The sequence below is a fragment of the Tribolium madens genome, unplaced genomic scaffold (genome assembly GCF_015345945.1).
Source record: "Tribolium madens isolate multiple individuals breed KSU strain unplaced genomic scaffold, Tmad_KSU_1.1 Scaffold_7;HRSCAF=85;Tcas5.2_LG10, whole genome shotgun sequence".
Classification (NCBI taxonomy): domain Eukaryota; kingdom Metazoa; phylum Arthropoda; class Insecta; order Coleoptera; family Tenebrionidae; genus Tribolium; species Tribolium madens.
This window is the reverse complement of record NW_025401050.1, coordinates 2,892,669-2,917,379: the sequence shown is the minus strand read 5'-3', so window position 1 is coordinate 2,917,379 and position 24,711 is coordinate 2,892,669. Positions and strand designations below refer to the sequence as shown.

General features: G+C 30.4%; 2 protein-coding genes and 2 non-coding genes across 10 annotated transcripts in view; 3 read left to right on the top strand and 1 right to left on the bottom strand.

The window, feature by feature from the left end:
• Positions 1-19,371, top strand: part of LOC123009560 (innexin shaking-B) — a 30,040-nt gene extending 10,669 nt beyond the window's left edge. For 2 of the 7 annotated variants that reach the window (XM_044405953.1, XM_044405955.1), the window contains exons 2-4: positions 6,253-6,831; positions 14,635-14,854; positions 18,571-19,371. In XM_044405953.1, coding sequence (XP_044261888.1) covers positions 6,478-6,831; positions 14,635-14,854; positions 18,571-19,109 — 1,113 coding nt within the window. In that variant the 5' untranslated portion in view covers positions 6,253-6,477 and the 3' untranslated portion in view covers positions 19,110-19,371. Of the gene's footprint in view, positions 1-6,009; positions 6,832-14,634; positions 14,855-18,570 lie in introns of those variants that run through there. The other 5 variants (XM_044405957.1, XM_044405950.1, XM_044405956.1 and 2 more) reach the window with 4 other exon arrangements.
• LOC123010369 lies at positions 1,523-1,714 on the bottom strand. Its single transcript, XR_006413099.1, has one exon. It is a non-coding gene; the product is annotated as a U2 spliceosomal RNA (small nuclear RNA).
• Positions 4,472-4,661, top strand: LOC123010368. The gene has a single exon (XR_006413098.1). It is a non-coding gene; the product is annotated as a U2 spliceosomal RNA (small nuclear RNA).
• Positions 19,372-20,297: 926 nt separating the features above from the next.
• On the top strand, positions 20,298-22,778 carry LOC123009850 (phenoloxidase-activating factor 2-like). Its single transcript, XM_044406396.1, has 3 exons — positions 20,298-20,423; positions 21,595-21,793; positions 21,845-22,778. The coding sequence occupies exons 2-3, from the start codon at positions 21,633-21,635 to the stop codon at positions 22,737-22,739; spliced, it is 1,056 nt and encodes a 351-aa protein (XP_044262331.1). The 5' UTR covers positions 20,298-20,423; positions 21,595-21,632; the 3' UTR covers positions 22,740-22,778.
• Positions 22,779-24,711: the final 1,933 nt, after the last annotated feature.

The following is a 24,711-nucleotide window of genomic DNA, read 5'->3' as shown; positions in this document are numbered from 1 at the left end:
ACAGTGTGTCTCCCGATAGGTTTGAAAGATATAAAAAATTTGATTTAAATTTTAACTTTTTGGGGTTCAGTGCTCTTGTACAGACGGAAAGCTGTTCAAACAAGTTTTCAAACGAAAAAAAAAATAATTTTTAAGAAATACAGTAAACAAATTGTTTTTCTCTTACAATTAGATGTTGTTCCTGAATTAAAAAAGTACCTCACACACAGAGTAACACAGAGTTTTTATCTCATTTTGAGTATTTGCAACGGATTTAAAAATTCAATAGTTTTTATTTTTTTTTATGAAAAAACGCATTATTTAAATTGCATGAAAAAAATATAGTAAGATAAGTAGGTAATCTACAATACGCCAAAAATAAATCAAAAAATTCTTCCGTACAGTTTTTTTATAAAAAATAAAATGGCCAAATATCGAGGTTTTTTTAAATTCATTTTTAAACGGCCCAGACAAAAAATTTCAAATTTATATACAGAGTGCGCCAGAACTCGCGCCCCAGAGAAAGATAAGATACCAGGAACATTGAAAAAATGTTAAAAAAATTTCATCTATAAAAATTATGAGAGTTTAAAGTTTGCACTTTGACTTTATTTATTTGTGTTGGAAAAATAATTTTCCAAGTTTTTTTGCTATAGGCTATTAAAAGAGGAAACAAGGAAGCTGTATCCTGAATTGTAACTCTGTTCAATGTTATTTGTGGCTTTTATTGGCAAAATTTTTGTCCCTTTACTAAATAATTGTAAAAAAACATATACAAGATCATCAGTATCATTAAATAGATATAAAAAAATGTCAAAAAACAAATGTAAATTTTTTTTAAAAGCTAGAATTTTTTTTAAACATTTTTTTCATGTCTCTGGTATTTTACTTTAATTGAAAATTTTCTGTGGAGCGCGAGTTCTGGCGCACCCTGTATATTGCTGCTAAGGCCATCAAAATGATATTTTTTTCAGAATTTTTAAATAACGATTTATTTTTTTACTATACTGAATATAGTTCAACCTTAAAGATTAATTTCTAACAAAATTTTAATTTTGAAAAAGAATGTTTTTCAGTTTTTCTGTAAAGTGCCTGTTATGTGGCAAGTACGACAACAACGAGCGTATTATACGCGAGTAGTATACTATACTTTATCCATGACTACTAAATATTTTTGTTGAAGAATGTACAGAACTGCATTGAAAATATTTAGTGGTTTACACCATACAATTTTAAAAACCAATAATTGTTTGTAGCAAAACAATATAATATTATAGCTAAATCAAGGAAGCTTCTGACAGCAGTGATTAATGAGTCATTAYTCACTGCTGTGATTAATGGGTATTATTAAGATGGAGCAAACAGACGTACGTATAAGGGGAACATTATACAATAGTCGTGGATAAAAGTTATTTAAATCAAAGCATTTAGGTCTTTATACCAACCAAATTTAAAAATCATGGCCTCTACTACGATTTTTCTTTTTTTTCCAAGATATTGTGCACACCCCAACTCCTATAAAATGGAAAATTGTTTGAATTGTATTAAGTGGGCCGATCCCGACTATACTGCAATGTCGAGCCAACCCTTGACGAAGGTGGAGCAAGCTCCTCGCCTTCGTCAAATTCCAAAAATCAGTTTAATATACTGGCCCCGCATGCGCGGGGCGTATCAGATATTAAGCTGATAAGAACAGATACTACACTTTGATCTTAGCCATAGGCCGAGAAGCGATAACGAAACGTTTGCCTTTCGAGGTTTTAACTCCAAAAGGACTTCAGGTACTCGCAAGATTGATATTATAGCGACACCTTGCGACGGTTTTTAGTATTTGTCGGGCATTTGGAGTGGTACCGAATCCATACCGGATCAATAATGACAAACCCTATTTTTGTTAATAATGATAAATACTAATCAAAATTTAAATTTTTATTTTTATTTTGTTGTAGAAGCAATATGTTGTATAATACAGACATACAAATTTGCCTTTTACTAACAGAAATACCAAAAATGTATTTAATATGTACTAATAATAAATTAATAATAAAAAAGAATTGTTAAAAAGAAAATTCTTTGATTTTCGAATTAATAATAAACATAAAAAAATGAAAAATCGTAGTTGGCCCACAATTTTGAAATTTCTAAACAACTTTTCTTAATAATTTTTTGTCGTATTTGCTACACAGAAGGCACTTTCTTATACAGAAAAATAGTTTTTTTGACAATTCCCAAAGCATACTTGATTTTTCAAAACTAAAATTATGTTAGAAATTAGTTTTTAACCTAGCAGGACTGAATCTTAATAAATGAAAACTAGAATCTAAAAATTTTTGTCTTTTACAAGAGTTGTTTTACCTATCTGGGGACACACTGTATATTGTAAAATTTTGATAGGACTTCAAAGCATAGTGATAATTTTGTAATATGCTAAAAGCATTGTGATAATTTCGTAATATGTTAAAAGCATAAGCTAAAATATGTCAAAAACTGTTAAAAAGTTCAGGAAATATTTGCAATTTAAAAAGCATTATCTACTTAGTGATAAAAGTGGCAAAAACTAATTTAATCTAAATGGTGCTAGGTTTCGAGTACGGATACCTAAAGACTAGGATACGACACGATGTGAAAGAAAACATCCCTGTTCTCGATAGTTCCGTTAATGAGGCCAGATAGTGCAGTTGTTCCTGTCCGGTTTGTTTTTATCGTATCATCGTTTATTATGTCTCTATAATTGCAAATATTTCTCTACAATTATATGGGTCATAATATCATAGAGATCCCATAACACGTTAGTTACACATAATACATTAGTTACTGCCATGATTTTGCCACGTTTGGTCGTGCCTGGTAAAAGTAATGGAAGATTTTGGTATTCCCGCACGTATTTTAGAGTCATTAGAAAATGTGAAAATGGATTTGTTGCCAGACAAGTCAAAAATTCAATACGAAAAAGAATATCGTGTTTTTTGTGAGTGGCGAGACAAGGAACAGGTTGGAAGTGCTAGAGATACCGTTTTGCTAGCGTATTTTGCAAAACTTTCAAATGCATTGGGAGAATTGCAACGACCATGCTTGTAAACGCCGGTGGAGACGTGTTAGAACTGCAAGAGTTGGGTGGATGGGAGTCCAGCAAAGTTGCAAAGGGGTATTTAGAAGAAAATCTAGAAAAGAAGATTTAGATTGCGCAAAAAATTCAGGTAGGAAGGGTATCTATGGCAAGTGTTTCTGGTACTAAAGAATCAAAATGTGTGCTGTATTATCTGGGAGCGCTACAGGAGATGCGGCAGTCAAGATGGAGATGTGTCTTTCAGTTTTCATAATTGTAAAAATATTGAAATTAATGTTCCAAAATAATTGTATACTATGTTAATATGTTATCAGTTCTAATCTAAATCATGGCAGTAACTAATGTATTATGTGTAACTAACGTGTTATGGGATCTTTATGATATTATGACCCATATAATTGTACAGAAATATTTGCAATTATAGAGACATAATAAACGATGATACGATAAAAACTTAAACGGGACAGGAACAACTGCACTATCTGGCCTCACTAACGGAACTATCGAGAACAGGGATGTTTTCTTTCACATCGTGTCGTATCCTAGTCTTTAGGTATCCGTACTCGAAACCTAGCACCATTTAGATTAAATTAGTTTTTGCCACTTTTATCACTAAATAGATAAAGCTTTTTAAATTGCAAATATTTCCTGAACTTTTTGACAGTTTTTGACATATTTTAGCTTATGCTTTTAGCATATTACAAAATTATCACAATGCTTTTAGCATATTACAAAATTATCACTATGCTTTGAAGTCCTATCAAAATTTTACAATATACAGTGTGTCCCCAGATAGGTAAAACAACTCTTGTAAAAGACAAAAATTTTTAGATTCTAGTTTTCATTTATTAAGATTCAGTCCTGCTAGGTTAAAAACTAATTTCTAACATAATTTTAGTTTTGAAAAATCAAGTATGCTTTGGGAATTGTCAAAAAAACTATTTTTCTGTATAAGAAAGTGCCTTCTGTGTAGCAAATACGACAAAAAATTATTAAGAAAAGTTGTTTAGAAATTTCAAAATTGTGGGCCAACTACGATTTTTCATTTTTTTATGTTTATTATTAATTCGAAAATCAAAGAATTTTCTTTTTAACAATTCTTTTTTATTATTAATTTATTATTAGTACATATTAAATACATTTTTGGTATTTCTGTTAGTAAAAGGCAAATTTGTATGTCTGTATTATACAACATATTGCTTCTACAACAAAATAAAAATAAAAATTTAAATTTTGATTAGTATTTATCATTATTCGTCAAGTAACAAAAATAGGGTTTGTCATTATTGATCCGGTAATGGATTCGGTACCACTCCAAATGCCCGACAAATAGTAAAAACCGTCGCAAGGTGTCGCTATAATATCAATCTTCCGAGTACCTGAAGTCCTTTTGGAGTTAAAACCTCGAAAGGCAAACGTTTCGTTATCGCTTCTCGGCCTATGGCTAAGATCAAAGTGTAGTATCTGTTCTTATCAGCTTAATATCTGATACGCCCCGCATGCGGGGCCAGTATATTAAACTGATTTTTGGAATTTGACGAAGGCGAGGAGCTTGCTCCACCTTCGTCAAGGGTTGGCTCGACATTGCAGTATAGTCGGGATCGGCCCACTTAATACAATTCAAACAATTTTCCATTTTATAGGAGTTGGGGTGTGCACAATATCWTGGAAAAAAAAGAAAAATCGTAGTAGAGGCCATGATTTTTAAATTTGGTTGGTATAAAGACCTAAATGCTTTGATTTAAATAACTTTTATCCACGACTATTGTATAATGTTCCCCTTATACGTACGTCTGTTTGCTCCATCTTAATAATACCCATTAATCACAGCAGTGARTAATGACTCATTAATCACTGCTGTCAGAAGCTTCCTTGATTTAGCTATAATATTATATTGTTTTGCTARAAACAATTATTGGTTTTTAAAATTGTATGGTGTAAACCACTAAATATTTTCAATYCAGTTCTGTACATTCTTCAACAAAAATATTTAGTAGTCATGGATAAAGTATAGTATACTACTCGCGTATAATACGCTCGTTGTTGTCGTACTTGCCACATAACAGGCACTTTACAGAAAAACTGAAAAACATTCTTTTTCAAAATTAAAATTTTGTTAGAAATTAATCTTTAAGGTTGAACTATATTCAGTATAGTAAAAAAATAAATCGTTATTTAAAAATTCTAAAAAAAATATCATAACTTTTTGATGGCCTTAGCAGTAATATACAGGTGCGCCAGAACTCGCGCCCCAGAGAAAATTTTCAAGCAAAGTAAAATTCCAGAAACATGAAAAAAATGTTTAAAAAAATTCTAGCTTTTAAAAAATTTTTACATTTATTTTTTGTTTTTTTTTTATATCTATTTAATGATACTGATGGGCGGGACGCAGCCCAATATTTTTGAAATCGCTACGAATATGGTTAAAGATACAAAAAAATTATAACAAACAAAATTGTAGAAAATAAAATTTGCTACAAAAAAGTCCGCGAGAACATATTTCTATCTTCTACGGTTTAGGTTTAAATTGCTTTAAAGTGTTCCTCTGGCACTGAATCACCAGTAAAAATGAAACGAATCCGTTGCTTGAGCAGCTTTGAACGTCTTTGAGGCCTAAACCATTAAACTTTTTACCTGAAAATTTTATTATCCACAACATTCTTTCTTACATTTTTGTATCTTCAACCGTATTCGCAGCATCTTAAAAAGCATGAAACGGAGCACAGATTTTAAATTTTAATCCAATCAATTGAGTAATTTTGTATCTCGTTTCGTTTCCTAGTATGTAGTTCTCCATAGTTTTAAGTTTATTGCCAGCTTAATCGATTTTAAAGTGAAATTGTTTTAATAAAATCTTAAAATTGTCAAAAAATGTTTTTGTTTTTTGTTTTTTGAAGAAATATTAAAGCAAAACTGAGATATTTTTAATACAAACGTTCTTTCAATTCACTAAAAGTATTTTGAAGGTATACACCTATTTTCGATAATATTTTGTAGAACGATTGGTCAATTGAGCATTATATTTCCATATTATAAAATGAATCTTTTCCATTAAACTGATTTATTCTGCACTTTCCACGCCAACAGCGCGTGAGGGTTTGAGACCACGTGACTTGAAACGGGTGTCTTAATGAGTCACGTGACTCGATCCCAACTTAGCCCCCGTTTCGTGCCGCCGCTGTTTTTTTATTTATAACTTTCCGAAGTAAGATAATCGTATGACGCTATCCGTCCGGCACATGGCCGCTCCGTTGGGCAAGTCAGTGTTAAAATAAGCGTCTCGACGCCGGGTCGCCGTCGCCATCGCCATCGCCATCGCCGCGTAAAGTCGAACCTGTGCACGAGTGTGGCTTAAGCACCGTCGTCCGACGATGGACTTCCGTCCGCTGCAGCGCAAAGCTCGGCCTCGTTAATGGACGGAAGAGGATAAAATGTTGGACATCTTCCGCGGACTCAAGTCCCTCATCAGAGTCAACCACATCCACACCGATTCGCCCGTTTTCCGTCTGCATTATTCCATCACTGTGCTGATTCTTGTGGCCTTTAGTCTAATTGTGACGACGAGGCAGTATGTGGGTAATCCGATTGATTGTATCCACACGAAGGACATTCCGGAAGACGTCCTTAACACCTACTGCTGGATTCATTCCACCTTCACCATCAAACAGCAGCAAGGTCCAAAGGCCGAACCGTTTAGTTATCCGGGGGTTAAAACGACAATCGATGAAAAAGACAAGAAACTTGTCAAGTATTACCAATGGGTGTGCTTCTGCTTGTTCTTCCAAGTGAGTGAATCAAGAAATTGCAATGAAAAACAAAACAAGCAAAAATACAAATTTCAATTTCCCGCATTTTGGATTTAAAATGACAGAATCTATAGCAACATTGCAAACAAATAAATTTTGTTGATTGATTTATTTCCAAATTGTCAAAATCATAAAAAAATTGTCAGTAGATACGTCATTTGCAAGAATTTCAATTATTGATATTTATACCAGGTTGCAAAATTGTCAAAACTGTCACTTTAGCATTTGACAATGAATTGAAAAAGAAGTAGTCAATAGCTTTCTTGTGCAGATGTTTCAGCTGTAAAGTCTTAAAAATGTTGAAAACTTGTTATATTAAAGTTTGACAATTTTGGATTTTAAATATCAACCGACTGTCAATATAATAATTTTTTTGCTAAGAAAACCGGCATATTGTGATATTGTGAAAAAATGTCAGAAACAAAAGTTTCTGATTTAAAAGTTTGTTTCTAGGTTAACTTTTGGTTTTTGTAAAGAGTTAACAATTTCCTGACCTTAGAAAAATTGTGCCAAAATTGTGAAAAGTTTACGAATGGTGGAATAAACAAAAAGTTGTGATCAAAAAACGTGGAAATGTCATAAATTGACACCCTGAGTGTCATCTTTTGCTTAGTGTTTTGGCATCGTCATAGTGATGTTAATAATTTTATTTTGCAATTTTACAATTTCAATTTTTTGTTGTCAAAAACGGTTATACAACATTTTTTCAATTTGGCATTGACCACGCTACATTTTTTCTTTTTTCTTTGGAACTGTGAATGCTTTTCTATTTTAGATTGTCAAAAAAAATTGTCAACATAAAATTGGTATTTTTTTATTATTTATTTTGAAAAAATGGTGTTGGTAATTTTAAAGAGTTAAAAAAATTCCTGTGCCAAAATTGTGAAAAGTTTACGAAATTATGGAACAAACTAAACATTGATTAAAATACGTGGAAATGTGATAAATTGACACTCTGAGTGTCATCTTTCGGTTAGTGTTTTGACATCGTCATAGTAATGTTAATTATTTAATCAATTTTTTGCAATTTTACAATTTCAATTTTTGTTGTCAAAAACGGTTATACAATATTTTTTCTAAAATTTGACATTGACGCTAAATTTTTTTTCTTTGGTACTGTGAATGATTTTATATTTCAGATTGTCAAAAACATTGCCAACATAAAATTTTGTTTTTTTTATTAGGTATTTATTTTGAAAAAAATGTTGGTATTTGTTATAGATTGTTTAATAAAATAAGTTTTTTTCCATGTTTCGTTAAACATTTTGAACCTCTGACAAGTTCAAATAAATCTCTGCATTCTTAATGATCAAAGTTTTCTTTTAACTTTTCGCTCCCTTGGGACATTTCAAATCGCCATAAACCTCGAATCGCGAAGTTCGCCATTAATCATTGAGCAAACATAAACTTGTGCAGTTATTGTTAGACGAGTTTGATTATTCTTGAATCAACATTAGTCAACTTCTAATTTAGATACCAACAGGTGTTTCTTTCGATTCGTTTTGTTCCTCGCTCTATTTTCATCATTCGCGTATTTGTTCCATTTACATTTTTATTAGGGCGATTTTGGCATCATTTGATGAATATAATTAGGTCTTGAATTTTCCAACGCTCGATTTTCTTCACGAAACGGAAATAATTGGTCCGACTATAAAAGATAATGCTTTGTAATGAAAACAGCGACTTGGCAGCGAGAGTTTCTTGGGGTCGCTTTAACGAGCTTTCATTGAAAGGAGAACAAAGTACAAAAACAGTGAACAAAATTCAATATTTTGTTACAAAACTTAACACCCACACTTATTCTCACTGATCGAAAAAATAAAGGACGAGTGGGAGTCTTAATCCATCAATGAATCTCACAATAAATATTTTCGAAATAAAGTTTTTGAGTAAGGAAGCTATAAACTATCAGTATTTCTTCCGTTTCATTCTTTCTGCCAAGTTTATTCAATCTCGTTAATTCGGAGTTAATTATTACCGACATAAAAACACGAAGTAGATCGAATGTTAATCATCCGGATATGACACAATTTTGAGAAATGTCTATTTCTGTGTCCCAAATAATACATCAATTTTAAATAAACAGTAAAAATAGTACCTGAATCATCTGGTACCGAGATGCTTCTAAAAATAGACAGATTGACGTTTTGTCATAATTTACACATATGAGTGAATATGTGTTATAGTTTTCAGCGTAGTTGCCTTGAAATGAAATTGGAGCATTGAAAGAGGTAAACGCTGAGTAAAGAACAAAGGAGTATTGAGAAACGGTTTGTTTAAATAATTTTTCGATTGCTTCAAACTATCCAAATTTAATTTACAGGTGAAGGATTCCGTTTTACTGTGTCAAAACGTAAAAAAAAAAAAATAAAATAAAAAATCTAATATGCAACTTAAATTGTCGATACACTTTTCTCCCTTATTGTAATACAGATAACTATAATATAACCAATGTCTTTATCAGAGTATAACTCTGAAAATTAGAGGCTGTAAAAATTGTCAAAAACTAGAAAACTATTTTTGCGAATTTTTGCTGCATATCTGGGGCATTTCTGTTCAGGAGTTACAGTAAAACCTATTTAAAGTTTAAGAAGCCGGAATCACACGAAATAAATAAATTTCAATTACATTTATTGGTCGTTTCGTGAAAAATCGGAATAAAAATCGGTTTGTAGCCATCTGTTGGGAAATATTTTTTATTACTCTAAAGACACAAAACTGAATTTTACGATTTCGTCCTTCAAAACTTATTGTATTTAAATCGTATATAAATAAAATTAGAGATTAGGTAACTTCAGATATTTAACCAATTTCCGTTCATGTGAAATAACTGTTGAGAAATTGAAGTTTATTTTAGTTTTCGACAAGCATTTCACCATAAATATTTAATAAATTAATATTAAAACAATTAACGACGAAATAAAATAACTCCTCTTTCAACTAATAAATCAGATAGGAAATGTGGTCCTAAAATAATAAGCGGCGATGTGGAGAAATCAATTTCTGATGCAATTCATTTTGATGACGCAAAAATTGCAATCTTGACTAAATATTTGCCTATTTTTAGAAGCGTTTAATTGAAAATTGCAATAATGACAAAAATTATATTACCAAAAGCTTTTACACCGAATGATCTTTCTAAAAATTGTCGATTAAGAGTTCTCAGAAACACATTTACTTTATTCTAGGATAAACAAGAGAGAGCCATTTATCATATTTATTGAAAGTTTTAAATCGATTGTGACTTAAATGCATAAACAATTTCAAGTTCACAATTCTCTACTTTTGATCAAAGAAATTTCCTTCAAACTTGAACTACTTTTCATGCCATCGTAGTGGATTTTAAATTCGTGTTTGTTGAAAATTTCGCGTTTTACTGTTTTGCAGTTATTGCAAATTGATGTAAGCGTTGTAGGCTGTCATTACCATCCGTAAATAAGCCAATGTTTGCGTAGTACAATATATTTATGGGCCGTGTTCCAGTTTCAGATTTAGTACATCTTTTTACTAAAAAAGTTTGATTTTACGGCCATTAAATCTGGATTGTTAATAAATGTTTTCTTGTCAAGACTAAAAATACATGGGCATAGTTTAGAGTGTTTAAGAAGCAAAGTCAAGTACTGTGTATACAGTGATAAATGGTAATAATTATTTTCACGATGAGATGAAGCAACAGTTGGATTAGACAGGAGTCAGGTTCGAGAGGATTACAGATCAAAGAGAGAAAAAATAGAATTTTGAAAATTTGATGTTTTACGGTTTGCATTTCCGGAAAAATCTGAAGTAGAAATCAAATACCAGGTGAATAAAAAAGTATGGAATCCAACGTTTTATGCTTAAACTATTTATTTTTTGAAAAAACTAATTGATGAATGGTAAAGTCCTATAAAAAGTGACGTTTTATCAAAAATATATTTTTTTTTTCTTAGGATTCTAAAAATAAAGGTTTATATAGAATATAAAGGTATATATAGAATTCTAAAATGTATAGAAAGGTTGAATTTAGATGTTAGAAAATAAACTTAAACATTAATTAAGTAAAAGTTACAATTACGCAAGTTTTTTATTTCATAAAATTTTGAAATAAAATTAGAATTTCAAACTGTGATGTGGATTGGAAGCTTCTAATTCTAGAAAGTTAGATGTTGTAAAATTAATTTAGTTTTAAAAGCTAGAAATTTATAAACTTGTGATTACAAAATTTTATAATTCTAGAATTAAAAAATGCGGAGTTTTTACTCTAGAAACCTAAATTTGCAAATGTTGGTATTCAAAAATCGATTTTGGAACTTAAAATTTTAGAAACTTGGGTTGAAAATTGCAAATTTTTGGAATTCAAAAAATTAATTTTTTAGTCTTGGTTTAAAGGCCAAGATTCTAGAAACACGAAATCTTTGAATTCGTTGAACTCTAGAAATGTACAAATATAAGATGGAAGAAAATAAGAATCTTAAGCTTGTGAGTTCTGCTCAAATGTTTAAATGGCAACCTAGTATATAAGACCTTTGTTTTCTACAATAAAATTTTCATATAAGTTGTCATTTTGACAACAATTGTAAAATTTAATAACAAAATAAAATTTCTTTCTCAAAACACGATCCCATGTTTTTAGCACTTTAATTTTTATTAATTATAATTTTCATACTTTTCACTCACTTTGTATTTTATTTATCAAATGACATTTTTAACTGTGATGTCCGAAAGACCATAAAACATTTTTTAACTGACGTTTTGGTGAAGAAATTGAGACAAGAGTAATTAAAGAAGCCATCTCACATGAATCATCCTGTATAAATAAAAACAATTATTTCTTTTATTTACATAGATGTTATTTACCTCAAATAAAAAACAATTATAAATACTTGTAAGTATACTAATGGAAATTCTTCTACAGAATGAATTAAAAAACTACTATTCCAATATTTCTATTATTACTAGCTTTAATTTAGTATGAAGTGCTTTTTTATAAATAATTTTAACTAGGGGTAAATAAGAATGTAAATAGATCATCTCAAGTATTGTATTTTACAATCTACAAAAATGTTTCAGTAGAGTGTTTATACTCTGAAAGATTATTTCGTATATAAGAGATATAATACAAGGTGTCCCACGCGTAATATATTTTTTGAAGCAATCAATATTACATTTTGTTGCTTCAAAAATTTTTTCAGGCTCATATTACTCGTGAGTCGTGAGACACCCTGTAAGTTTAATAATAGATTATGAAGTTAACTTTTTTTGATCATCATTTTAATTACACTTAATTGCAAGTTGTGATTTTACAATTGCCAAAATTAATTAAAAAACAAATGAACTAACTACATTTGCAAATTAATGAATTAGAAGGTTAGTAATTTTAAATTTTTAAATATTTTTTTCTAATCAACAACTGCTGGATTTACGTAAAAGAAATAAAATTTAAATATCGAAATACGTGTACAGAGTGCTTCATAATTGATTGCCTGATTTTTTATGTATGAAATTGGTGATTTTAAGGTAAAAAATAAACTCTCATTAGACTTTAAGTTTTATTTTCTAAAAAAAAGTTGGAAGAGCAATTTGGTATTTGAAATATTTATTTTAAGCATTATAGGATATAAGTTTTGGGTAAATATACGTCTACAGGGTGAGTCATGAGAGGCTGTTCTCGTTTGAGTCTTAAATTAAAGAGAAACCTTCTGGAGTTTGATGATTTTTTCTTTTCCAGTTTTAACAGTAAAATGCTTTAAAACCAAACAAATTTAGCTTCTCGTCAAGTAATTTTCTACCGTTCGTTTGGGCTCATAACTGCATGCACCCTGTGGCAGCGCGCCAAAATAGTTAGAGCAATGACCGTGCCATACATGCCTGTTTAATAATCCGTAAAAGCCTTCGTATAAACAATGAAGATCGACTCTAACATCTGTAATTTCAATTAGCAACAAAATCGGAAATGTACATCCACGTTCCTTCTATTTATAAACGTTCAGGTGCTCCACATTTCAAAGAGAATAATTCATTCTTAAAATATTTACTTACACCTCACCATTTCCTGGGAGGAAACGTTTTCTACTAAATAAAATTCATTTTGAGAAGTGTATATTGGCCGTGTTATAAACGTGTGTTTCCTGACTCATAAAATATTGCTAGATTTTTATTTGGTGGGACGTGTGCTCAACACGGTTTGAATTTTTTATTTCAATGGAATGAAATGGCGGTTAATCATTTTTGGCCGAGCTATTTGCTCCATTTGCATAATAATCACTCAACTTAAACCAAGGAAATTTCTCTTAATTGGTTTTTCATCAGATCAATTCGCGGTAAGACGGGAAAATTAAATTTCCACTTGGCTAAATCAAAAAATTATTAATTTATGGAAATAATTCCCATATTTCTGACTTTGATTAGCAGTAGTTGCTTCAAATTACTGTGGAGAGTCAAGATCAAATGTTATTAAAGTAATAATTTGATTGTTGATTAACTACAGCAAGTATACAGAGTGTCCCATCGAGTTGAAAAAGTCCATTAGTGACCTTTAAATGGTAAAATTAAAAAAAAATTATATAGGACATATTGAATCTAGTTCATCGCCTAAAATTTTAATATAGATTTTTATGACAATATTTTTAAACTTTTTTTGGTCGGTTTTGTTTAGTTTTACAAATAAGACGGTTTTTTTGACGAAAACATGCACTTTTTAAAAATTTATTAGACAAAAACTGAGACTGAGAGATATTTTTTTTACTACCGCAAAGAGGAAGGTACAAACTATAAGTTGTAACATTTTTTTAGTGTGTTGCATTTGCAAAGATAAAAAATTGAAGGCGTTTTTTATAAGTTTAATAACTTAAAAATTTAAATGGAACACCCGATTTATTGTTTTTGCATTTAAAAGATTATTAAATTGTCTTTCTAAAACTATTTACTTTTAGGAGTTTATAATCAATAACTAAAAAGAATTTTAACGTTAAACATTAAAAAAAAAATACTATTGTTTCAATAGCCAAAAAGTGCAGAGTTGCACAAGAGATGGAAAAAATATCATTTAAGTTATTTAACTTTTAACAAACTTTTTAATTTATTAATCTTTACAAATGCAAAACACTAAAAATTGCTACAGCTTTAAATTTTGTATTTTCTTCTTTGCAGGAGTAAGAAAAAAATTGTTCCAACAGTCTTAGTGTTTTTTAAAAAGTGCATGTTTTCGGCAAAAAAAAAACCGTCTTATTTCTAAAACTAAGCGAAAGCGACTAAGAAAAATTTAGCGTAAAAACATTGTTTTAAAAGGTTACATCCAAAAATGCAAAGAAAGGTACGCTGTTTCATTAAAAAAAAACACAAGTTTGTTTATTTTTGGGACATGCTGTATGGTTGAAAATAATTTTAGGTGATGCACTAGATTAGTACGTACCTATATATCAATGTCCTATACATTTTTTAAAATTTTACCATTTGAAGGTGACTAATAGACTTTTTCAACTCTCTGGGACATCCTGTATAGGTACAAACGTTAAATATTTAATTTCCAAGAGTTAAATCCGAATTATCAAAATAAATAAAATTGGATTTAAGTGATTTCAAACCTTCGAAAAACATACAAAAAGTAGGAAGTGTTTGAGAAATACTTTTTTAAATTCGTGCAAACATCACTCATAAATAAGAATCCGAGAAATGTTGATGAAATTGCTAACGAGTCACATTTTTAATAAAAATAGAAATCAGAAGCAGACTTTTCGACTCCGTTTTTCTAAAAATAAATTTTTGAGGCAATAAAAATCTTGTTAAATAGATGAATGATTTCAGGCGATTCTGTTCTACACTCCCCGATGGTTGTGGAAGTCTTGGGAAGGTGGTAAAATCCACGCTTTGATGATGGATCTGGACGTGGGCGTTTGTTCCGAAATCGAAAAAAAGCAAAAGAAGAAATTGATGATCGACTACTTGTGGGAGAATCTGAGATACCACAATTGGTGGGCTTACAAGTATTATTTTTGCGAGCTTTTGGCCCTGATTAATGTTATTGGTAGGTTGCCATTTGTTGGATAAATTTCCGGGTTTAAATTAGGGAAGGATTAAGTGAATTGTTTAGAGATTTTGGCCGATTTATAGGGTATTACTTTTTTTTGGACCTTGCTGATGACTTTATTACAAGTGTTTACATGTTTCAGGTTAAGTGTTATTTGTTTTTCATTCTCATTTCCTTATTGTTTGTCAACTGACTTTTATTGGATGTTTTATGAAATATTTTTCACAATGAGAATTTAAAGATATATTTACAGTGATGTAGTTTATTTTATTATGTCAAATTTTATTATTAGATTCCATTAAGTCGTCTCATCTATTTATTATCATATCTTTGAATGAAATTTATTATTGTTTATTTGTTGGAAATAGTAAGTTATTTATTGAGTCAGGTCATGTTTTCCTTCAAGAAAAATTAAGAAAATAATATATTTTTAATTTTAAAATACATAATATACAAGTGTGTTTATTAATCGTAATATTTTTGTTTCATAAACTGTATTTGTTATTTTTTCGTGTCGCAAGATAAAATCAAAACTTGGCCAATAAAAATATTCTCTCGTGTTCATGTCGTCACATCATCAAAAGAAGATCAAAGAATCACAAATTTGATAATTAGTTCCACTAGTTAACCACCGTTTTTTAAAAAAATACATAATATTTCGAAGATATATTCAGTTTTGTATTAATAAAATAAATGATTCACACATTTTATTTCCACAAAATAATATTATCCTGCTGGAGAGAATTATTAAAAATTCTTAGACTTTTTTGTTAAATAAAAAAACGAAAACATTTATCTTTAAACAGTATATTATAATAATACTAGTTTATAAGCAAGCCTTTAAAACACGCACGACGGGTTTAAGAGCACGACTCAGCGGAGTGATTTTACATTTTACATTTACATTTTACATTTATACAGGTTTGATTGAGTTTAAAGTTTCCATAACAAAAAAGTGTTTAAGCCTTTTTTCACGAGATATAGCTTTTTTAATCATTCGAGAGTCCGATACTTTTGAATCACCCTGCAACCAAAATTTATCGAGAAAACAGCAGAATTAAAATAAACTACACATTATTAAATTACGTCATTCGCGTAGTTCTTAAATAAACATTATTATTACTAAAAATATTATACAAAATAATTATTATTATACGACGTGTTTCAAAATAATTTTCTCTAGTCGCCTAAAGAATTTCCATGTAACATAAAAACTGTAGCTTTAAGAAATACTAAATCCATTTAACCTTAAAAGTTAATTTATTTTGATTGACAGTTGTCACTGTTGTCAGTACTATCTGCTACAAAAAGTGTAGAGCGGCACATAAAAATGTATTTTGAAACACGTTGCATAATACAGGGCGCGTCAGAACTCGCACCCCAGGGAAAGGTTCTAAGATACTTATATAAAATTTAAGATTTGTGTTTTGCTTTTTACATTCTTTAAAGTTCTAACTCATTATTTCAAAAAACTTTCAAAAATCATCTTATTTTATTTTTATTTTCTATTAAGACATGTACAGGTGGAGACAAAATACTTTGGTCGTCACTTTTCTAACACTTTAATGTAAAAGCTTTAACGTTAAAATGAATGACAATTTGAAATTAATGACAGCTATTATATTTTCCTATCAAAAATATGTACATACAACTTGTCAACTATGATTGGCAGTAGCTAAAAATAAGGTTAACAGTCCTAAAGCATGCTTTACAATTTAATGTCGCTCAAGTAACATTGACGACCAAAATATTTTGTCTCCAACTGTACTTTTCGAAATTATGCGATTTTTCATGAGTTTTAACAAGTCGTCATATTTTACAAAATATAATTTTTTTCCAATATCTTATTATCTGATTCTTTAATATTTTTTAATTGTGAGATGCTTATAGACACTCATCATATACTTTCAAGACCTTTTAAGATGATTTCCTCTTTATACAGGATGCGCCAGAACTAGCACTCTAGAGAAAAATGGCATGTAAGGTATGTAGGATACCAGGAACATGGAAAAAATTCGAAATTATGGAAGTTTAAATTTTGCACTTTGACTTTATTTATTTCTGATGAAAAAATATTTTTCCAAGTTTTTTTGCTGCAAGCTATTAGAAGAGGAAACAAGGAAGCTGTAGCCTAAATTGTATCCCTGTTTAATGTTATTTGTGGCTTTTATTGGCAAAATTTTTGTATATTTATTAAATAATTTAAAAAACAACATATACAAGATCATCAGTATCATTAAATCGACTTAAAAAATGTCAAATGTCAAAAAATTTTAACATAGAATTTTTTAAACTTTTTTTTCATGTTCCTGGTATCTGGTATAACAGAGTTACAATACAGCTTCCTTGTTTCCTCTTTTAATAGCCTATAGCAAAAAAAGTTGGAAAATTATTTTTCCAACAAAAATTAATAGAGTCAAAGTGCAAACTTTAAACCCTCATAATTTCGAAATTTTTCTAGATAAATTTTTTTAACATTTTTCCTGGTATCTTATCTTACTTGAAATTTTTCTCTGGGGCGCGAGTTCTGGCGCATCCTGTATAATTGCAAATTGAAAAAATTTCACAGAGATAAAAACTTAAATAGTCCGGATCTTGGAAAATTTTATTATAAAAATCTTTTAGCAAACACAGTCTATCAAACTCTTAATAATAATGATTTATTAACACCAAACAGCTTCAACAACAATAATACAAATTACAATACGACAAAAGAGAAAAAGCAAAGAACAAAAATTCATGACAGCTACATTTTTAATAAGCCTCTAGCTTTCTCTTTGATTGAGTTAAATGATGTTATGATGATGATGATATGATGATTTAAGGTATAGGAAACTAAAAATCTAGTTGATTTAAATCATAAAATCTAAAATATGTAATTTCAAATTTCAATTTTTTTTGTAAATTGAACTTTAGTATTTTAAAGCACACACGTAAAAGGAAACTTTCCTGACAATCCTAAGTTATAGATTTTTCTAAAACTTCGGAATTATAAAATTTATATTTTTTGAACAAATTTCATAATATTAAAACAGCAACCCTTTTAACCACGTAAGGTATGTAGGATACCAGGAACATGGAAATAAATGTTAAAAAAATTCTATCTATAAAAATTTCGAAATTATAAGAGTTTAAATTTTGCACTTTAACTTTATTTATTTCTGTTGGAAAAATAATTTTCCAAGTTTTTTTGCTACAGGTTATTAGAAGAGGAAACAAGGAAGCTGTATCCGAAATTGTAACTTATTTGTGGCTTTTATGGACAATTTTTTTGTACCTTTACAAAATAATTATAAAAAACATATACAAGATCATCAGTATCATTAAATGGACATAAAAAATGTCAAATGTCAAAAAATAAATGAAAAAAATTCTTGACAAATATAATTTTTTAAGCATTTTTTTTTATCTTCGTGGTATCTTACCTTGCTTGAAATTTTTCTCTAAGGCGCGTGTTCTGATAAACTCTACCAGTAACTTGGAAGTAAGATAATTGAGAAATTCCTTTTTTTTTTCTTGCAAAGTTGTGGAAAATGAGTAAAATAAATTAAATAAATTAATAATTTTTTGAGTATAAGTAAGTTAATTTTTTACTTATTTTTTAGCAATAAAGGAAAAAAATGGATTTTTGGTTTCTGTTGTTTATAATTCAATTTTGGTAAAATTTGATGTAATTTACATAGAAGTTCAACTAATTTGAGGTAAATTTGCAGGCCAAATGTTCCTAATGAACCGCTTCTTCGACGGCGCCTTCCTCATGTTCGGCTTCGACGTGATAGCATTTATCAATAGCGACCAAGAGGACCGCATTGACCCAATGATCGAGATTTTCCCTCGTATGACCAAATGTACTTTCTACAAATATGGCGTTTCCGGCGATATGGAAAAACACGACGCTATGTGTATCCTCCCCCTCAACGTGGTCAACGAAAAGATCTACATTTTCCTCTGGTTCTGGTTCATCATCCTCTTCATTCTAACATTTTTCACTGTGGTATACAGAGTGATCATAATTTTCTCGCCTCGAATGAGGGTTTATCTGTTACGAATGCGATACAGATTGGTCCGGAAAGACGCGATAGACCTCATCGTGCGTCGGAGCAAGATGGGCGATTGGTTTCTGTTTTACATGTTGGGGGAAAATGTGGATTCGGTGATTTTCCGGGATGTTTTGCAAGAGTTGGCGAATAAATTAGCAAGGCATAACTTTCATCATATTCCCGGGTTTAAGGGGGAAATACAGGAAGCGTGAAAGGCCGTGCCTTAGCTGCCTCACTGCCTACAGACGATGTACCGACTAGTCAGTTAAAATGATTAAGTATTGAGGTAAACATTCCGAGTATTTCATAGGAATGATGAGGGGGCGAGGGGTCAGTCGTGCATCTCTGTCGAAGCGTTATTACGAAATATTTATTTTTTATTAGATCTGTGGACAATATTATGTGCAATTATTGTTATTGTTATAAGTTATCGTATTATCTTTTGTATTTTTCGGAAAATAATAAACGATTTTTCCTAAAATTATTATTTATTTGTCTCCAACAACGAATTAAGCTATAATTAGAGGAATTAAGGTGGAACCATCATTTATCTTCACTCGATTACTCGATCGACAAAATACAGGGTATTTATCATTGTAAATTTTTTATTTGCGAAAAAAATTAAGATAATGTTGATGGCTTAGCGTACAAAAATGAAAATTTTATTCTAAATGGTAAAAAAAACAATCAATCAGAACTCGCGCTCCAGAGAAAAATGCCAAGTAAGATAAGATTCCAGGAACACAGAAAAAGTTAAAAAAAATCTATCTGTCAAAAAATTTTGCCATTTACTTTTTGACATTAGATATTTTTTATGTCTATTTATCGTTACCGATTATGTTTTTGTTTTTTCATAATTACTCAGTAAAAATGCCAATAAAAGCCACAAATAACGTGACAATTCTGGGTACAGCTTCTTTGTTTCCTCTTTTAATTGCCTTCAGCAAAAAAACATGTAAAATCATTTTTTAAACAAAAATCAATAGTGCAAAATTTAAACCTCCATAATTTCGAAATTCTTATAGATAGATTTTTTTAAACATTTTTTTAATTTTTCTGGCATCATATTTTATTTGACGTTTTTCTCTGGAGCGCGAGTTCTGAAACATTCTGTTTACAATAATAAAAAAGATATATACTTATTAAAAAACTCCTGATAAAAAATGGAAATAAAACATCTTTTCTTGGCCCAGCATTGTTATTTAGTTTTTTCCTTATAAAGCTGTTTCATGTATTAAAAACGCCTTGCTGATAGGCAGTCAGATATACACATTTGTATTGTCATGTTTCTTGATACATTAAAATTTTCCTCGTGTAAACCAGACGACTGATTTTACTGCCACCTAGTTCTCTATTCAAAAAAAGCAGATTACAGATATCCAAAAATACATCAACGTGCAGAGAAGTCGAGCCTGTGGATACATACATTTGATAATTTTTTTGTTGTAACTTTTTACACAAAATTAGTAAAAAAAGTAACGTGACAATTATGAAACTACAAAATTTCTAGAAAATTAATCATCAAAGTAAGTAATAATTAACTAAAAGTTAATTGATTTTTTTGTTCATATGGTTGTTAATTTTTATTCTTGTTATTATGATTAAATTAAAAATTGGAAGGTCAGTATAAGAACAAAGATTTCAAAATCTAAAAACACTAATACTCGTACTTATTTATTGATACACTACTTAAAACAATTAAAGGAACAAAAATATTTCCTACATTTTTTGGTGATCTTTTAACAAATTTTTTTTTGTGCTACAGTTATCACGCAAGTGCGTGAAATTTTTTATTTTTTATTGCCAACACAATAAATAGTAATAATTAAGCTGGAAATGTGATGTTACTATATTAATCGTAATTTTTAAAAATAAGTCATACTTATAGCATAGTATTAGTAGTAGTAATATAATACAATATCATACAACTTAAATGTGGCCTTTTGTTTCTTTTACTTTATCTCTGTAATACAGGGTGTTTCACACAACTTTACGAGGCTTGCGCCTAATGTACGCACCCAAATATACAAAATTCACAAAACACTAGATACATTTAATTATTTAATTTTTGGAAACCCATGACAGCAGTTGACACACTAATCACTGTTTCACTAATAGTCATAAACGGCAGATTTTCAAAAACAATTAATATCATTTATTCTATCAAGAGACGGCATGAATATGATTCTAGTTTATCTATTGTAATCACTAACTAACTAAAAATGTTGTAATTTTTTAAAGGGTGAACAAACTAGAGAAGATTATTTCATTTTTCAAAATTTTTAATCGAGTTCGTATTGGAATCTGTATTGTTGATTGCATCTTATGGGCGCATGGCTCGTAAAATTATGTGAAACACCCTGTATTTATAATGTGTAACATTTTGTTGTAAAAAAACGATGATACAAAAGTCGATAGTTTTAAAGAAGAAAAAGCATTTTAGAGAAGAAATAAGATTCTTGGAAATTGGTAATTTTGGAAATTTTAGGTTTTACCTATTTAATCATTGGGTTTAGCTACCCGTGGGGACACCCCACCAATAATCTTATCTACAAACGGGTGATGTGCAATAGCATTGGTCCTTTTAACAAGTTATCACTTTTATTAATCCTCATTTCCATTTGTGAAACTGAAATATTTTTACAATAAAGAGAAAACACCCCATAGTGGGCCACTTTAAAACTCATCCTTCTACAGGTATCGACCACTTGAAATCAAGCCGTCAAACCGCAACAATGTTCCTCTTCACCCTCATACTCACACTACCCCTTCTGACAACCTCTCGATATCATCATTTTCAATACAAACCACGAAATATCCAGTGCCATTGTGTCCCGCAACATCTTTGTACTGACGAGGACGTGACAATCAACGGACACGGATTATTAGATCCCCGGTAAGTCACCCCGCACATCCCTCAACCCTTATCTATTTTTATTTTTTCAAGGTTGGGTAACATGATTTGCGCTAACGCTGGCGAAATTTGCTGTGATTCGCCCCCGAAACCGGAAACTCCCGAAATCCCCCGATGTGGACTCTCCGGAAACATCAAAACCCGAATAACCTCAAACACGATGGCCCAGTTCGGGGAATTACCGTGGAATTTGATAATTCAGGAAAGTGTAGCTGAAGACCAAAACATTTACAAGTGTGGAGGGGCCCTAATCCACCCTCGAGTGGCCCTAACAGCGGCCCATTGTGTGTCCCCTTATTTAGAAGAACCGGAAAAAATCCTAGTCCGGGCCGGGGAGTGGAATATCGATTCCAGGGACGAATCCCTGCCTTTTCAAGACAGTTCCGTGGAGGAAATTCTTATTCATTACGACTACAGTTCTTTGTCCTTGAAAAACGACGTCGCAATCCTGATCCTTGTCGAGGATTTTGTCCTTAGGGACAATGTCAAAACTGTATGTCTTTCCTCCTCTGATAACAAAGTCGTGGAAAATGGGTGTTTGGCAAGTGGTTGGGGGCAAAACGCGCATTCCAAGGGCCGATACTCCTCGACGTTGAAAAAGGTCCAAGTCCCAATAGTCCCCAGGAGTCACTGTTTAGAAGCTTTGAGGAGGACGAGACTGGGTCCGAGATACAATTTGCACAAAAGTTTCATTTGTGCTGGGGGGAAAAAAGGGCAAGATTCGTGCAAAGGCGACGGGGGGAGTCCCTTGATTTGTCCCTTATTGGACGAAAGGGAGCGTTTTGTTCAAATCGGGATTGTGTCCTGGGGGATTGGCTGTGGAGGTGATGGAATTCCGGGAGTGTACGTCAACGTCCCCCTTTATTTAGAGTGGATTGAAGGAGAGATGGAAGAACGCGATTTGGATACTCGTTATTTCAAAATTTGATCGGACTGTATTTTGTGTTGCATATTTGTACAATAAAAGATTTTATTGGAGTGAGTGTTTCGTTTATTATTCATCAAAGCAAAGCAAGAGTGTGGAAAAACGCCATCAAAGAAACACGTGATGCACTTAACAATGAATGAATGTTTTAGTGTGAAAATGCATGTAGAGTCGTGTTTGAGCATGTGATTGATCTGCAATCAAGTTTCGCGGTAATAGTGCGTCAAATGAACATAAATCATTGAATTTACATGCAAATTTGGTCGATGCTTAATTAATTTCAATCAGGATCGCGGTAATAAGTAAATAGAGGGAATATAATATCATGGATATTGATAACGTGTGTCGACTAGACGTGACTGGAATTAGAGCGAGTATTAGTCGACCCACACAAAGATGGTTGAATAGATTTCAAGCCGAATGGTGTAATTTACGACGAGGAAATGTTTGAAAGAAAAATAATATAGTGCGACCTTTGACTAAAATTTTCATACAATAGAAAAACACGCCTTGTTTTTATTTTGTTTGGCTGTTTCCCATTACGTGGCGTCATCATCTAATATTTAAACAAAAAAATTGGAATAACCTTTTAATAAAAAAAATAAATTCAAAACAAAATACAATACATATTTTGAAAAAAAATTCTTTTGAAGTAAAATGTGTAAAAATAAAGCATAAATTTAAAGTGGAGATTAAAATTCAAAGTCGAACCAACGGGGATAAAATAAAGGCCAAATTGAACTAGTTTCGGTTTAATTAAACCATCTTCAGTTCAAATTACAGATCGAAAAAATGTTAAATTTTTTCAGATTACACGGTAAAAAGTTTAAAAGTTAAGTAATGTTGTAACAGATTAAGTATATTAAAAAGTTAAAAGGGTAACGTACTGAAGGTACTGCAACCCTGGTGTGATAAACTAAAAAAATCATTTTTAAAAGTTAACCCAACTTTGCGATGGTCACCCCCTTTACTGAAAGCATAAACTGCTGTAAATTTTTAACTTATCTACTTTCTTTGCAAGATAACAAGAGTACAAAGAAAAAAATGGTTCCCATATTCCACAATAAAAATTCTCATGGTTTGTTGTATTTAATAAAAGCAAGAACATATTAATTATCAACAAATTAATAATAATAAGACACAATTATTGCCATTTATTTAAACATGTCAAAATCAGAAAAATACTGACTTTAATAAAGAAGAAAGTTTGTCAAATAACAAAACACAAAATTGTATTTTTAGGCCAAATGGTGTAAATTGCAAAACATATGAACTGCTCTAAGTTTTAAAAGACTAACTTTATTGTAGAAAGTAGTGACAAGAAAAAATCAACTAAAAAGAAAAAAAAACAAATAGCAAAAGATTTTTATGTTCAAGCACAAATTGTTAACAAACATAATAATAATAAGGCTCGCATTATTTGCACAAAAAATCTGTAAAATATTGCGCATATATGCACGTATTTTTTTTAAAAAATATGCACGAGATATTAAAAAATATGCTCCAATATATGCCAAATATGCATCGATATGCAAAACTTTTAAAAATAAAATCAAATTTGGGATATTTGGAAATTGGGATTTTTTGTCCTCGAGTACACTAAACTTTGTATTTTCGGCATCTTAAACTGCAAACATGAACGGAAGAGAATAAATAAATTGGTTTTGCCTTAGACAAGCCATTTTAATAACCTAGTAATTAAGCTTTTCTAAGAAATCTGTACTTTTTTTTGAGTAAACTATTTATTTTTTGTAAAAAATTGAAGAATAATAAAGTAGTATAAAGATGTCATGTTTTATTAAGAATAAAATTTTCCCAAATTTTCTTTTGTTCTACAAAAATACTTCTTTTTTTAAAAGGCAACTCACTAAAAAACATTTTTTTCATGAAGGTTTTGATGTAAAGATTACAACTATCTACTTTATATAAAATATATATTTTTTTTTATATAAATTACAATTTTGACTAAGAAAAT

Excerpts from the sequence above, each read along its gene's own strand:
- LOC123009850 (XM_044406396.1), top strand. The coding sequence starts at position 21,633 with ATGTTCCTCTTCACCCTCATACTCACACTACCCCTTCTGACAACCTCT. Across the intron at positions 21,794-21,844 it reads CACGGATTATTAGATCCCCG|GTTGGGTAACATGATTTGCG; the intron begins GTAAGTCACCCC and ends TATTTTTTCAAG.